At 37.2% G+C, this 16,324-nt stretch overlaps 5 protein-coding genes across 7 annotated transcripts; 2 read left to right on the top strand and 3 right to left on the bottom strand.

Moving 5' to 3' along the window:
* The first annotated feature begins 590 nt into the window (after nt 1-590).
* On the top strand, nt 591-2,439 carry LOC108856511 (uncharacterized GPI-anchored protein At4g28100). The gene is made up of 2 exons (XM_018630329.2): nt 591-1,383; nt 1,896-2,439. Exons 1-2 carry the CDS (start codon nt 721-723, stop codon nt 2,238-2,240), a joined length of 1,008 nt encoding a protein of 335 aa, XP_018485831.2. The 5' UTR covers nt 591-720; the 3' UTR covers nt 2,241-2,439.
* A 536-nt stretch (nt 2,440-2,975) lies between these two features.
* Nucleotides 2,976-4,931, top strand: LOC130503588 (peroxisome biogenesis protein 3-1-like). Its single transcript, XM_056998207.1, has 7 exons — nt 2,976-3,183; nt 3,290-3,451; nt 3,552-3,742; nt 3,814-3,944; nt 4,054-4,181; nt 4,265-4,495; nt 4,574-4,931. The coding sequence occupies exons 1-7, from the start codon at nt 3,170-3,172 to the stop codon at nt 4,815-4,817; spliced, it is 1,101 nt and encodes a 366-aa protein (XP_056854187.1). The 5' UTR covers nt 2,976-3,169; the 3' UTR covers nt 4,818-4,931.
* A 127-nt stretch (nt 4,932-5,058) lies between these two features.
* LOC108856561 (WAT1-related protein At3g18200) lies at nt 5,059-7,234 on the bottom strand. Its single transcript, XM_018630393.2, has 6 exons — nt 6,908-7,234; nt 6,708-6,770; nt 6,501-6,617; nt 6,015-6,408; nt 5,790-5,941; nt 5,059-5,709 (listed from the first exon to the last, which is right to left on the bottom strand). Exons 1-6 carry the CDS (start codon nt 7,093-7,095, stop codon nt 5,571-5,573), a joined length of 1,053 nt encoding a protein of 350 aa, XP_018485895.1. The 5' UTR covers nt 7,096-7,234; the 3' UTR covers nt 5,059-5,570.
* Nucleotides 7,235-8,662: 1,428 nt separating this feature from the next.
* Nucleotides 8,663-11,109, bottom strand: LOC130503587 (2-oxoglutarate and iron-dependent oxygenase domain-containing protein CP2-like). 3 transcript variants are annotated; one of them, XR_008940873.1, is made up of 10 exons: nt 10,514-11,109; nt 10,299-10,346; nt 10,025-10,201; nt 9,789-9,939; nt 9,625-9,711; nt 9,417-9,541; nt 9,210-9,328; nt 9,029-9,140; nt 8,862-8,948; nt 8,663-8,792 (listed from the first exon to the last, which is right to left on the bottom strand). XR_008940873.1 is itself a non-coding variant. In XM_056998206.1 (9 exons), the coding sequence occupies exons 1-9, from the start codon at nt 10,814-10,816 to the stop codon at nt 8,913-8,915; spliced, it is 1,158 nt and encodes a 385-aa protein (XP_056854186.1). In that variant the 5' UTR covers nt 10,817-11,105; the 3' UTR covers nt 8,663-8,912. The 3 variants fall into 3 exon arrangements, 1 of the variants encoding a protein (XP_056854186.1); XR_008940874.1 differs by having other exon boundaries at nt 8,663-8,770; XM_056998206.1 differs by having other exon boundaries at nt 8,663-8,948; nt 10,514-11,105.
* A 2,807-nt stretch (nt 11,110-13,916) lies between these two features.
* LOC130503586 (reticulon-like protein B9) lies at nt 13,917-15,502 on the bottom strand. Its single transcript, XM_056998205.1, has 5 exons — nt 15,224-15,502; nt 14,877-15,057; nt 14,636-14,777; nt 14,432-14,501; nt 13,917-14,342 (listed from the first exon to the last, which is right to left on the bottom strand). Exons 1-5 carry the CDS (start codon nt 15,333-15,335, stop codon nt 14,194-14,196), a joined length of 654 nt encoding a protein of 217 aa, XP_056854185.1. The 5' UTR covers nt 15,336-15,502; the 3' UTR covers nt 13,917-14,193.
* Nucleotides 15,503-16,324: the final 822 nt, after the last annotated feature.

The following is a 16,324-nucleotide window of genomic DNA, read 5'->3' as shown; positions in this document are numbered from 1 at the left end:
AAGCAGAGGCGAAAAACTTGAAAGCAAGCTTGAACCGATACATACACGGAGGTCCTTGGCTGAGAGAGACGACGACCACGACGTGAGGCTGAAGACGAGCTCGCAGAGATGAAGCCGGTACGGGTCAAACCACGACGATGAAAACGAGCATGGCAGCTTGATGAAGCGGGGTTTTGAGTCCATTTTCAGACAGGAGAGGAGATACTAAGAGTTTTGAGCTTCGATCCAGTATTTCGATTACAACATCCAAGGGATTTAAATTAAAATAATATATAAAAATGAAATATATCAAGTTCTGACACAAAAATAAGTTTCGTGTAGATTTGGTTTATCAGAAAAACAAGAAACTAAAACGAATGAGTTTTGTCGTTACAAACGAAGTAAATTCAAAGGATAAGGGTTAAATGGTCATTGTAATAAGTGACAATTACACTAGACGACAAAATTAGGGTATTTAGTTAATATGCATGTTCTCCTTGTGTGTGTGATGCAAATACTCTTAACTTTAAACAGATTAGATTCAACAGTGTATTAGATGAACAATATTAGTATTACACCCAATCACCCATATACATATTGAAATGTACGAAAATAAAATAAAATAAATAAAAACCAAGAAAAGACAACACGTAGTATTAAATTGGTATCGAGATCCCATTTGCGATATTTTATTACAACATCTCTTCAACTCCCTCTCTCACTCCTTTGTTCTCTGTCTCCATGCTTCCAGCGATGTTCCGACACGCGCCGTCTTTCATTTCCCTCACCGTCTTCTTCACCATTCTATCACCCGTAACCCCAAACTCAGACCCGGTCGCCCTCCAGCCATTCCGGATCAAATCATCCCCACCCGACACCATACCCGCTTTCCCGGAGCAATCGGACTTCTCCCGCTGCCCGCTCGATCTACCAGAAGACCTCTTCCACGGCATCAAATTAGCATGCACCGGCAAAAAGCTCCACAGAGCAAAATGCTGCCCCGTGCTAGGCGCGTGGCTCTACTCCGCCTACTCAGCCACCGCTCTAACCCGTTCGGTTTCAAGAAACGCATCCTCCGCCGCGACGACTCCGGAAGAAGAATACATGCCTTTGCTTCCCGACGACTCGGAGACTTGCGTCGGCGGGTTGGAGAAGTCTCTGAGAAGGAGAGGGATTGAGCTTCAGAGGCAGAACGATACGTGCGACGTCGCTTACTGCTACTGCGGAATCAGATTGCATCACCTGAGCTGTTCCGAGGCTTTTAGTGTGGACGGAGAAGGGAGGCTCGTTGGAGACGAGAGTGTTGATAGATTAGAGAATGATTGTTTGAGTGGAAGACACGCCAATGGTGATAGAGAATCTACTCTTGGTAGCTGTAACAAGTGCTTGAACAGCCTCTACAAGGTACTGTTTAGATTCACTGTTATAATCTGTTGTTGAGGAAATCATATGGAATTAGATTGAAAGATCGAAACTTTGCTGCAAATATAGTAACTTTAGAACATGTTTTTGATGCCCTCTTTCGTGATCTGGTGTTTGATCATTTTTAGATGATTAGAGAGTAATCTAGTATCTAATTAAGGTATACTCCAAAGTTGATGACTTTTTAATGATTCTTTTATTTGGTGTTTAAAGATTAGGGTTTTACTAAATGAGTGAGTGGGATTTGGAATAATTTGTTCTAGGATTCTTTCGTGATCTGTTTCCAGCTTGGCGGATTAAGACAGCTTTTGTTCTTTAGCTTTGTCTTTGTTCCTTTTTATCTGACAAGTCTAACATACACGTATACGCGCGTAAAGGTCCCGTGATCCACACGCGTCCTTTATTTTACTTAATTACTTCCATCATAAATATGATTACATTCTTGTGTATCTTAATAACCAACCGCCTTGTGGTTCTTTTTGTTTTGATTGCAGCTAAACCCGAAGAAAACTTCAGCGACAAGAAACCCATCGACGGAGGACAGAAACAGGACCACGAAGATGCATAATAAAGACTGTGTCCTGATGGGTCTTACTTGGCTTCTATCTAAGAACCGTACGGCTTATTTCCACACTGTCACTTCTGTCCTCAGAGCCATCATGGTCAACCAAAACGGCGAGCCACGGTCATGTTCTCTCGGTGGGGACGGCATGCCTTTAGCTGTTGACTCTTCCGAATTCTCCAACGACTCATCATCAGCTTTACTCGAGTACCCGCACCACTTGGTCCACTTCTTACTTTACAGCGTCATCACATTGGTATTACTAGGCTTGTGGTGACTTTAAGCTGACGTGGGTTTGGCATTACGTGATTGGCTGATAGAAGTTAAGTGAAAATCAGATAGAGAGAAAGAGAGATAGCGGTGATTGTCTTGTCGTCTTTTGTAAATTAGTTTTGCTTTTGTTCCTGTTGTCGCTCCATTTTGTTTAAAAATGCGCATTTTTTTTCAAAATATAATCTCAACTATATCTTTGGTCAGATCACATTATATGACGGCAATGCAATCAATCAAGAAAACTATAGCAATAAGAATAATTGAGAAAGGCATGTGAGGGATGGGGACGAGGTTGTTTGGCTGGTTTCAGAGAGATTTGTGACAGCTTTGTTTCCACACAAAACTATACATTATAATTGATAATGCGACCAAGAGAAGTGAATCCCCACGACTGACTTTTTATTTTCTCATACACTCGTCTAATAATTTTTCATTCAAAGTTACGATTTTTGCAAACGATATTTCATAGAAACATCTACTGATGTGCCCAAGCCTAATGCAAACGATTCACTGGAACCGCATTAATGCAAATTTGATGGGTTGGGCTCAAATAACTCTCCGTGGGCCTTTTATTATCTTCGTTTGGTATAAAAACCATCTCTCACCGGACTGTAAACCCAATGCCGACCACCACTAGCCAAAACCATATTCAAATCTGTTACGATTATTCTAAACCGAACACATATAAACCAAAAGAACCGATCATTTCAATTAAAATACGAAAAATAAAGTAGAGAATAATATCGGTTTGGCTTCGAAGTGATAACATTCATTTAATTCAGTAGAGATCGGGACTAAACAAAAAGGAACCATCTCTCGCCGGAAAAGTTTATCACTTTTACTTCCTATCCAAAAAGTTCATCACTCTGCATCGCTTCTAACCTCGTATCCATTAGGTCGCTGGTTCGAATCCAATAGCTATCGAAAAAGGCCATGGATTTAATCAGGTTTTTCTTCTTCTCCTCCTCTAACTCTGTCTCCGTGTGTTCATCTATTCCTTTCTCTCTCGCTATTGGTTTATCTTCGTTGCGTTTTTGTTTGGGCAACGTTTAGGGGGTTATGGAGGAAGCACAGAAGGAAGATTCTGGTGACGACGACCTGTTTAGGAAGTGGGTACTTGCTTTACAAGCTATACAACACCCACACTCGTAACCTCGCCCACTTGGAACGCGAGCTCGCCGACGAGCGTCACAATGACGATATCATCAAAACCCAGTTACCTTCTTTGAACCCCCACAACATAAAAAGTCTTTACCTTTTTCTTTTTTAATCTCATAACAGTTTTCTCAGTGTTTCTGTAACTCTTTTTTGCTAGAATGAAGGCTCATTTTGACAACATTCAGATGATTGCTGATATAACTACATTGCCTCACGCCTTGCGCCGCTTGAGTATCCGCATTGCTGAAGAGATCGATGTCTCTGTTATTATGGAGACTTTGAGTAAAGGAAAAGGAACGCTGCTTCCTTCTGAGAAGCTTCAGCTTTGGAATGAGCTCAAGATTTTGAGTGCGTAGCTCCTCCTTACTTGTCCTCTCTTTGGTTCTCATTAAAACGCTCTTATTATTTTTGCTTTCCAGGTTTCACGAGAATGGTTCTGTCGCTGTGGTCAGTGACTATGCTTAGTTTGTACATTAGGGTCCAAGTCAACATTTTGGGCAGACACTTATATATCGACACTGCTACAGGTCTTACCACCTCCCATTTACTTGTAAGCCCCTCTTTTTGTTATCTCTTTATTTATTAAAACCCACTTGACTTGTACGCTCCTGCTTTCTTCTGGTTGTAAGATTCACTTTGTTATTTTTTTCTTTCCACAGGAAGAGATAGATCTCATAGATAGAGAGGACGAGAAAAAGTTCTTGGCAAGTGCTGATTATCTTGCAACCAATGGCATTCCTAGTTTGATTTCCAATATCAAGAGTGCAGTGAAAGAAGTTCTCAAGGGGTAGTTACATTTACATTTACATTAGATTTTATCAAAGTTCTTAAAGGATGAAATCAATCTAATGATGCCTGCTTTGATTGCAGAAAGCAGTTAAAAGATGTGTTTACCACAAGAACTCTCGAAGAAACTGTGATTCGGATTCTTGATGTGTTTATGAGCAACGGAAGTCCACATCACTGGGTTGATTATTTAATGATGGCACAAGACACGACAATGAGTCCAAGAGACAACGACGCTAATGATGGCTCCTCTTCAGATGCAACTGGCACCAAGCTTCATCGACTCATAAACGAGACACGGGAAGTACTCACAAGGTAGAATAGAATGTGTTATGCTCTTTAACTTGCAAGTCCATTTCTTCACACCCTTGTCCTCATTTTTTGTTGTTGCAGCACTGAGTTTACAAATGTAGCAGAGATCTCGCTCAAGTCTTGTACCGTAGCGTTAGTAGAGGAGATGGAGAAGCAGACAGGTTTGGCTGCAGGGATGCAACTGGCGAAGCTCATACCACAGATTGAGAAGACTGTGCCGGAGATTTCAGCTGTACCGGAAGAGAACCGGTTCTTGCAACTCATCAGAGATTTGCCTGAAGTTCAACACTTTTTTACTCTTTTATACTCAAACATGCCACTATAGTTGCAAATTGCCAAATTGATTTTATGTTATGCATTTCAACAAAGTAGACACATACCGAGAATAATTGTTCAATATGAATCAAATCAAGATGAACAGTAAGGTTGTTAGCCAGTACTCTACATTGCTTGCTCCTTTAGCTTGTAGATGCAGTTCTTTCTGTTATTTAATCCGGAGAAGCCAGAGATAGTGGATTTGCGTGATATCGAGATTGTTAAGTAGCTTGGTGAGAGTGGATGATACACACTGACACTGTGAAAGGTTTGGTTTTTGACAAGAAGGGGAGCCATGCTGCTGATGTACATTGATGCTTTATGTGTTGTCAGGTGTCTGGTGAGCAAGAGGTTCCTGATTGCAGGTGGTGGTTCACCAGAGACTTCAAGTGCTTCGACTCAAATGTTACAGATTCGTTGTATAAAAGCTTAATATACAGTACATAGTTGCATGAATATTTAGTTTCACCAGCTCATTGGTCTGTCAACAACCAGACCAAAAACCAGAACATAAAATACTATTTTACCTTCTTCATTGTCAACTTTGATTCAGTTTTAATCTTCTTTTCATTTTATTCATAAATTAATTGCAACCCAATTTTGATTACAACTCAAAAAGTAAAACGACTAGAATATTGATTCATTGTATGAAAAGTGTAAAGACCCATTTTGACCCCAATAAAAAAAAAGACCCACTTGAGGAGCAGCTGTCTTGGCCAAGTTCTTGTGTGTGTATGTACAGAGAAGTGTAAACAATTCAGAATCAGTGTTCCTCGAGTAGATGTTTGGTTAGAGACTCTGGATCTTGTTGACTTGTCTCTTCAACCTTCTGTCTTCTTTCTTCATTCTTTCCCCAAAGAACTAAGTAGAGTCCCAGCATTATGAACACTGCACCAAGAACACTGTAAAGCAAAGATTGAGTTAGAACCAGAAACCGAGAAGAACAAAACTCGTTAACTATATAGCCTTTCAAAGTCTTTACCTTCCAGAGTACAACTGATCACCAAGAACAAGAAACGCCATTGCAGCAACAAGAAGTGTCTGGAGAGGCTGGAAGACTGCTACAAAGACAGGACCGCCTTTGTAGATACACCATGTCTGAAGATAAACTACTAACCCTGACGCTATTATTCCCTATAACCACAACCAAGGGAAGATTCATTTAGCTAACTTCACCGATTTAGATGAAGGAAAAGAGAGATCTTACAGCATATAGGATGGTGAAGAGCTCTTCCCAAGAGACAATGATCCAGTTATTGAGATCAGTTTCCACAAACAGAGCAATGACCAGAAACTGAACCAGGCCAAAGAAACATGTGAACGATGTTAGTGTAAGCTTTGCTGGGTACTTCTTTAGCACAGGAGCTTGAAGAACCATCCAACCAGCCCATGACAGACAATGTCCCATAAGGTATAACCATCCCATTGTCCAGTTCTGAGATTTGTTAGATACTGTCTCTTCATCCTCATGCAAGTTAAGGCCCTTGTGAAACATAGGAAACCCTCTGTACAATGTGATCACTGTGGCTCCACCGATGCTCACTAGGGTTCCCAATACTTTGGCCACACCGTGTTTCTTCACCAAGTCTATGTGCTCCAACCTTGATACACAGAGAAATAACAATGTTTTACTCACAGAAGAACATGACTAAAACGATATTTTCAGAAAAAGAGGTTGTTAAATGTTAGGTACCGTAGGGCACAAGCCATGATGAAAGTGATGGCAGGAACAGAGTTTTGCATTGCGGAAGCAAAAGTTGGAGTTGCATAGTACAGTCCCAATAGATAGAATCCTTGGTTTGCTGTGATTCTGATGTTAAAACACACAAAAGAGTTAAACTACATAAGTAATGATTTTAGGATTAAGGAAACAAATGGAGTCTTGTTTTGTTCTGCTTACCCAATGAGTGCCAAGAGGAAAAACTGAACCAGTAAAGAGATAGTGAGTGGAGGCCTTTCCTTTCTGTTGAAACAAATGCATTGTTAACAAATAACAATTTTGAATTTTACTCTAGAAGTTACATAATAAACCCATATGAGAAACAAACGCACCCTTTTATTCTAGCAAACCCTAGAACTCTGAGAGAAGAAAGGACTTACTTTTCAAGGAAGTAAGCGAAAGGACCTATAAGGAGAAGGGCAAGAAGATTCCTATAAACAGGGTACACAACTTTGCTGACACCAATGTTAAGAGCAACTCTGGAGACAATGTGGAAGCCTGCAAAACAGAACTGAAGTGTGATCAATGCCACCACAAGCTTCATCTTCTCTGATACTACTTTGGCCATTTTCTTCTTCTTTCTTATTCTTGAGCTCTTCTCTTTTTTTTTTTGGTGTTTGGTTAGCACATCAAAGGTTTGCTCTTATATGAATGTGTGTAGTGGTAGACTTGAGATTTAAACACAGAAAATAATCATTACTGTTTATAATAAATCAATTGGATGATTATTGGGTTTAGTGGTAACAGAATGGTCCATCATTTCTTCAAGTAGGGTACTTAATTTATTTGTAATCAATGATTATGACTAATCATATATTGGTGATGTAAGATGGTTACTTGACTATAATAATACGATTTGGAGGTTGAATGTTTATGTGACTTAGATATGTAAGGACATGTATATGTTGATAGTAACATTTCTACGTTTTTTAATGTTCTTCAATTCCCACATACACTTAACAGTTTTGAATTTGGATTATGTCTTGACCGTGAAAATGAGACAACTCTCTTTAACTCCAGGAGTTCAGGTAACTTGAATCTTTCTTATGTGCGAAGGCAAAAGCAAGTGAAAGCACATGTTTGTTTATTAAGCATTCATCTTCCCTTGTGGTACATTCATCTTCCCTTGTGGTACATTTCTGTTACAGTATATTTTCTTTTGTAATAATGCCTTTAAGGAATCGAACAGCATGTGATCTAACCTCACAATTAGGCATCTTGTCTTGAATATGGAAAAACCATCAATAATCAATCCATTTGTATATGAATAATTTGAGTAAGATGTTGAATAATAAAATATTCAAGGAGCAACCACCGTTTTTTCAGTTAACCTGGTCTTTTATCCATGTCATTAGAGTATACAAACGGCTGCAACTATATGTACCATTAATCAGCTTCAATATAAAACTATGATCTTACCAAAATATATATTGAAATTTATAGTTTACTGAAATTTTAATGTGACAACTGACAAGGAACTATATAGTTCTATAAATAATTTTATGATGATCATAATTGAAGTAACTAGTACTCTCTAGCCTTTTCTATTATTCGTGGGACACATGCAAGATTCTCTCCATTTCTCAGCTCATGATGGGAAAAACCTCTGCATTTAATTATATATTCAAGAGATCTCAACTTTGTTTCCAAAGAATAAAATAAAAATCAAGAGATCACAACTTAAACACAATAAGCAGAACAACATCTGATCACCAAAGATCAACGATAAACCGGGAAACACCGAGAGACCAAATCTTTTTTTCTAGAACATCAGATCAACAAGAAACCTAAAAGATACCGTTTCACATATACATATCGTATAAACTTAGATACTCAAAAAGATACCGAGAAATCAGAAAATGAATGCAAGTAATACAAATAAACAAAAAGTCATAAATAAACAGATTCACAAGGATTCAATGAAACAACCTAAAAGTCAAACTCAATCAGGTTGGTAGTACCGTTTCACAACCAATTTCGATTTGTCTTGCCATAAACTAAGTAGACAGATACAAAACACATTCACATCTTTACTTCTCTCTTCCATTATTTAGGTCAACGTTGCAAAGTAAGCCCTAACACTTCTTTCCATTCAACAGAGACCACAAAGGTAAAGAAGAAGAACACACTCACTGTTAACGAAGTTAACTCATATATGGAGCTTTTAGAGGTTCCTTACACTCGCAACAATGTCAGATAACAATACAGCTCCTCTTGTGGTATAGGTGAAGCTGAGACTAAAACTTCATGTACATTACAAAACAGCTGAGAAAAAGTTAAAATAAGGAACCGTTTAGCTCAAATGATTTCTACACAAGCTCAGTTTTAAGTCACCTTAAAACAGGAGCAAATTCTTTAAGCGTCATCCAAATATAAGTTTCTTCATCAATCTTGGGGTGCACGCACTGCTTTAACCAATTTCTGCAATAGCGATAAGGAGCACATGTATTATATTTAACACCTTATGGTTAAAGAGACTTGATCAATTAAAATGATTTTACCTTTCTTAGAGCATCAAGCGCCCTTCCTTTCTCCTCTTTCTTTTCACAAAAGCACTCTCCGCACCAGCTTGAGAACTCCTTCTGATGACTTTTGAGCTCTCTAAACACAGAGCTGCAAGGAAAAGCTTGATAAGAAAGTGGAAATTAGCAGTCAAGTCTCATTTGGTATATTACTACTTACCTTCTGCACCATAGAAGCATATTGACTCGATGTCCAGATGTTGTGGCTCTGGCACCATGGCGGTGGCGCCCACGGTGAAGCACAGCTTGCCCCGGTACATGACTATAATCATATATTTCCTGGTTTTTGTAATAAAACACTTGTTCAAGCTTTAGATGTAAAATGTTATGCGAGAAGTAAGCAACTTAAAGAAAAAGAGTAGCATACATCTGACTTTGTTGTTGTGTTAACATGTCTCTCACACCGAGTCCCACGAAAAAATAACTCCCCACCCACAAACTGGTTACCCAAACAAACATTCAGTGTTACCTCTGAATCGTCCACATGAAAGCCTGCACAATTTATAATTCAAACAGAAATTTTAAGACAAACTAGTAAGGTCAGTTGAAAATTCTGCAGGGTAGGGGTCTCTCACCTAAATCAAGATCCCTATCTTTCCCATATTCAACAACAAACCCATGGTGAGAGTCCAGAGTTGCTCCACCTACATCACTGAAGAATACTACAAAACAAAAAAGATGTGGTAAGTAACTTTTTAGCCTTAATAATAGTGTGTATTGGATTTCACTTATATATTGCCTTTGGTGATGGGACGTATATAAGACTCCATGAGTTTGTCAAGCATGCTGTCCAAGCCAAAGTCATCAAGCACAGCACCGTATTTATTCATGGTGTTTGGTCTCATGATTCGGAACTTTGTCTCACCCACCCATTTCTCAAAATTTTCTACCTGCAGGGTCAAACAGTACCACATGAATAAAACATATAAAGACAGGGTCATAGAGACACAAAAAAGAGAAAGGATGCACATTAACCTCGGCTAGCATCATCTCGCAGAAGCTAGGTAGGAGCATGTCAAAGACAAAAACACCAGGAGACGGTTCAGATATGATGCTTCTGAAGCTTTTCTCGGAGCTCTCATTGATCGCCTTCATGAAAGAGGGGACGAAGCAGTCCACAGGAGATAGAGTATACAACTCCTTATGAAGTGGCTGGCAGGAGAAAAAAAACATGTTAAAAACTACAAGCTGAATGAACTGGATCAGCGCCAATATCGAACACAGTCAACATCAAGAAAGGGATTCACACCTGATAGTTAGTTATTATCTTCTGCCTATAGACGCTGTGCCTATGAGCCTGTACCATAAGGCATAAGACAAATAAGCATACTTTCTCAAAGGTCAAAACTTTGAGCAAACAAATCATAAAGTCTTCAACTTTCCAAAAGTGTTCAGGTCCAATCTACAAGAAACTAACAGACCCATGTGAAGAAGTCAAGTAAAGGTTCAAACTTTTGAACTCACTCTGGAACGCTCTCCGTGGGGAAGGTGCCTGAGCATAATGTCAGTCATGAATTTGACTTTCTCTTCCCTGTCGGAGGCCAAGATTTGCTGCGGCAAGTACTTCTCGAGACTAGAGTAGACCGCGCTGGGGAAATCGAGCTTCAGGTCCTCGTAACTCTCAGGCCTATGCTCGTTGTTAGGGTTTATCCTCAGTCTCTGAGAAGAAAACGTCGTCGCTCTCATCGCCGTAGTTCCGCTACCGTCCACCGTCGTCGTCGTTGTCGTTGTCGTCTCCTGCTGAGCTTCTCGCTGGTCGCTTGACATTACTGTGGAGAGCAGCAATTCAAGTGAGAAAGTTAGGGTTGTTGAGCAGAACAATACATTTCAAAGAATCCAAATCTGGGGGATCTTGATTTTGGGTTCCCGTTGAAGTTAGGGTTCCCTCTGAAGACTATTTCCTCTTTTTTTTAATAATTAAAATTACGCACGAAATCTCCTATCACATGATTTTCCGGCCCATTTCGAGGCCCATAATATCATTCCAACCCGTTGCTTGGTACTATAAACTGATAAATAAGGATTACCTGTAAAGATATTAATTAGAAATTTATACAGAAACTTTGTTTTAGTTCATAAAACTTTCTTGAATAAGGTTTAACTAAATAACGCACTTGTGCAGATTTTTATTTATTTAAAGTATGTTGATTTTGGATCGTTGAGTATTAATCACTAATTTTATTATCAAAACTAATAATTTAGTCTAAAATTATGATAAACATGATAAATTAGCAAAAATATTTTTTAAATAATAGTATATGGACTTGTGACAAGAAAAATTATAGTCTAGATAAAGTTCTATACCTTACACAGACTAGCAATATAGCTAACAAATTTTAATTTATAATGTTAATTTTTTATTTAAACCTAAATTATTAAACTAGTATCATAAATTATCTAATTTTAATTTCCATATGGACAATTGTTTTATTAATCTTTTTTTTTTCTTTTTTTTTTGGCTTAACCTGATTAGTATATGTGAGATGCATGAACCAATGTAAGTATTGAAGCAGAAGTGTGAATGTATATATGTGTGTATAGATATAGGTAAGAGAGAAGATGAAATAATGGTGGTGACAGAAGTATAGAGAGCACAAAAGAGTAGACATGCAGGCTCTTTCTCATTCTCGTTCTCTCTCTCTCTTGAATTTGTTTCACATCTTTTATCATCCACAGGCGGGTGTGATGATGATACATATATATGTACTTGCATGTAATCCTCAGTGCTCTCTATCTTCTGTCAACAACCAGCATCACTCTCAAACCTATACTTGTGTGTGTATGTGAATATATATGCAACATCATAAAGTATACTCACATATATAAATGTGTAAACATATAGACGATAAGGAATCATGTCTGAAGTGATAAAGGGGTTATGGAGTGGTGTGTGTATATATAGGAGAAAGCTGAAAGAGCTCTACCACAAAAACTTTGACTCTTTCTTCATGTACGTTCCCTTTCACACACAATTCAACATAAAATCATATGATAATTAAGTAATTCTGATTATGATTTCAAATCTTATGAGATTGGCTTGAATCAAAAATCAATAAGCACAACGTTGGAACATAAGTTTATGCATCGACTAGACAAAGTGTATATATTGTTAGAGTTTCTAATTTATTGCATAGATCAGAACACTGTTCTTTACAATATTTGGCATGCATCTACTTGATCGAACATATTTTTTTTGTTTGTATCAGCGTCTCTAACAAAGCTAAAAAAACGAGCCAATCAATGTGATAATCATGTGGGTTGTGGATGAGATATTTTCTAGGTCAAAGTTTGGCTATGCCTGCCAAAAACCCTACCCACCAGCTAACCGTACGTCTTCAATGTGAGAGGTGGATAGGTCACAATACCAATTTAACCTGTCCAACAAACTCTTAAGAACAAAAAAAGCAACCTTTCGTGTGTTTCAACCGACAACCAAAAATAGCAACTTTTGGATATAGTAAATTCGTGACTACTGTCTAGCATTCAATTATATAAATGACCATAAATCTCTAACAGTGTCTTAGATGATCATAAATATTTTTAATTTTTAAGTTTGTTAAATAATTTTAATTATCCTAAGTTGGAAAGACTCTAAAAATATTCACTTTGACGTTTATTTAAGATTTACGATTTAAACTCTTTCATAACTTTTTGTTGGATAATTACAAATGTATACTTTGTACTTTTCTTAGATATAGAATCAGTTTTAATCAACTTTCTGACAGATACATAGACATTGTAAACCATGATTTTTCATATATAGTAATGAACTTTAAAGTCTGGTAACATTGAAACAGTCCCAATATTGTGGAGTAAACGGTATAATATAATTGACTAACATATATAGTTTTTTAAAATGGTTTGAAAAAAACTTAGTTTTTTAAACACGATCATCTTAAATATATTTAAATCTTGTGTAATTTTGCCAAACAAATATTTGTTGGGTCAAATATTATTTTTATTTTAAGTAGGTTTTTTTCTAAATATTGTTTATTAGCTAGAACTATGTACTTTGGGTAGAGATGGGTCTGTCCTCTTTCTTTGTAATTATCGTTTATTTTATCTTCTTTACTTACTCTGGGTAAAATGTGAAACTCCATTAATACCAAATCTGGGAATATACATGCAACTTGGAGAAAAAGCGAGGGTGAAAATGTTGGAACTGATAGTATTTTTAGTTTTCCTATTGATGAGAAAGAGAAGAGGTAAAAGAAAGGAACTAAAACAACTTATAATGTTATGGAATCTAGAGAGAAATACAAAAGAATTAAATAAGTGGGGAAGAGTACTATAGTGATGAGATAATCATTATTGATAATTGAAAATGGAGTTTTCATTGCAGAGTGGCACATGTGGTAATAATAGATTGAAATTGATCGAGAGGGATGAGTACCAGTATTCATTTAAAGCTGCAACTTGTGTGACCCATTTTCTCCATTACAGTACCAGTTTGTGTCTTGTTGTAGTGTAGACTGTAGAATGTATGTAGACCATTGAATTTGAAATTCATATTTGGTGTACTAGTCGATCGAGAGACTTTGTATCGTTGAAAATGTTTTTGTCTTCTTCGATACTTCTGATATTGTTATTATTTATTTTGTCAGTAAAGAATAGTTAAAGATGATGTATTAACCACCCACGAAAATTCTCATGGTCTTTCCATTATATAAGTTATAACCATCTAAATGCAATATGGATGGTGGGTGCATTTCGACACACGTTAACGCATGTTAGTCATGTATCTATTCCCAAATAATATATAAAACGTTTTAAAAAGCTTACGGATTTTTTACAAAAAAAAAGCTTATGAATACTTGCAAAATTAAGAGTACAAAAACTTTTGACAATCATATATTGGAACATTTGACAAAAGATCATATATTGGAATAACTGATGCCATATTATTGGACTGATTTCATTAGGAAGAAATCACAGTTGATATTTGGCTAGAAGTGGATTCCACTCAGGGAACCATTAGAAAAGGATAACCAGTATAGTGTGTATGTCTTACAGTTACAGAATTGTTGCCGCCTTGCCGGAAAGCAAGTCCGGCCCAGAGCATAGGCATAGTTAAGCAATGGATTAGGGCACACAATATATGCATAAATTCTGATTATACATGAATTAATATATAAAAAAATATTTTAAGTATGTTTCTTGCTTTTGACAGTTCCTCTTGGGATCTTGCTAAGAACGTTCGAGTCAATTTTTCTGTACAGCTTCCTCACCACTCTATCAACGTCATCCTCGTACAGCTCGTACATAACCGGCAACGTTTGCATGCTTATAAACCCTAAACGGCACAATGTGCATTAATTAATCTTCTGCTGATAATCAATAGTTAAATCTATACATGTTCTAATAACTAACTATAGTTCTTACCTATGAACAAAAGATTCATAAAGTTGAAATATGTCCCGATGATGGAGATGATATAAAGTGAGACGGTTGTCTGAAAATAGGAAAATAATAGCAATTAGAGTTTATTGGTATATATATATATAATTGAAAATATAGATGTATTGAGATGATTAATTCAACATTTTTTTTTTGAAAAAAGGATATATGATTAATTTAACATCTTACGAGGAAAAAGAGTGGAGGATCTCTTCCACAAGCAATGTCTAGAAGCTTGGAGAGGATTTTGTTGAATCTATCGTGAAAGCTTCTTGTTAATTCCTTGAAAGAAGATTCGTCTAGTACCACTTCTGGTATAATTGGCCTTTCCCTTCATATATTTAGGAATAATGCTCGGAAATTTTATATATATATATATATATGTTTTATGATTGAACTCGAAAAGATTAATGAAAGATAGATAAATTACCAATTGAGAAAATCAGAAGCAGTGGACCAAATAAAGAAAAGAATCATAGAAGTCATGGAAGCATGACAAATTAGGGGTATGAAATTGTATTCCACTACTTCCATCAAGAACCAGAAGAGACTAACTCCTATCAGCAAAGTTGCAGCTATTTTTGGCTCTCTCCATAACAAAATATCCGCAACTGTAGTCATAAATATAAATTTCGTGATTGACTGCAATATCATTTGTAGGAAACATGAATGATTTTTCGAATTTATATGCACATCTAGCTATATATATTCACGTACATATACTCGTCATGAGTGACTAGGCCGATATAAAGTTAGAGAAAGGAGAGAAATAAATACATTTGCCTCCTCCAAATATAGAGTGAATTGATCGTTGGCGATTGAAGAACTTAGTCGTTTGATGCATTGTTCTTTCGTCTTCAGAATCAGAAGATCCCCCAAAGATTGGCATGATTGGATGAAAATATGACCGCTTACAAATTAAATTAATGTTCTGATATTGATATGTATATGTAAACTCGTGGTGATGGGTTTGAAAAAATTGAAGGGGAAAGCAAGAAATATAACAAATTAAGCTAGGTAGAGAGACAAGAGAGGTTCTAGGCTTGGGAACAAAGGTAACAACATCTCTTCATAAAACAAGCAAAGAATTGGGAATGGTTTTTCCCCTATTCCTTCTCCCATGTGTTTCATGTTCACTACATAAAGAATTCAAAACCCCCTTTTTTTTTCTTTTTTTTTTTGTCATCCAAACCCCTTAATTACATAAGTTCCTATTTTGCATGTATATTTTAGACGCATCACAACATCTCCTATATATTAATTCCGACGTTACTACATCTTTTTTGACGATCATATGTTACTAGTTTCTCTTAAGAAATTAATTCGAATTCATACTAAAGTAACAATATCACACAAAAGCCCAAACATTTACGAGAATTTTGACCAATAATATATATTACCAAAGCGAAAGTAAACCAACAAGGCCCATTAATAGTCTTGTTTTCATAAGGGCCCATTAACAGTCTTCTACAAGGTCATGCGTCTTTTTTTCTTCTCCAGCTTATCCGCCTGCAAATCATATATATTCTCGAAATCCAAACGATGGCTAAGAAGACAGTTCCCTGAAGAAGATAACTTCTCAACAGTTGAATGGCTTTGATTCCGACTAATATTACAGAAATGCCACTGAGAAGCTCTCTTCCTCTGACCTCCACCTCCCGCTACTACTCTTCTTCTTCCCCTTTCGCTCCACGCGTTGATATTCCACTCGCTAACTGCGAAACCTGCGCGTCACATCATTCAACCGTTCTCCTCGTCCTCCGTACGAGCGAGCGCAGCAGAAGCAGCAGCAACAACAGGAGCCATAACAAGCCGCCGATCGGATCACCGGAGCCCTAAACCCACCCCTCCTTGGATAGACAAGTGGCCTCCATCTTC

Source organism: Raphanus sativus, unplaced genomic scaffold (assembly GCF_000801105.2).
Source record: "Raphanus sativus cultivar WK10039 unplaced genomic scaffold, ASM80110v3 Scaffold1031, whole genome shotgun sequence".
NCBI lineage: Eukaryota > Viridiplantae > Streptophyta > Magnoliopsida > Brassicales > Brassicaceae > Raphanus > Raphanus sativus.
Note: the sequence above shows the minus strand (reverse complement) of the source record. Positions and strands in the feature narration are given on the sequence as shown.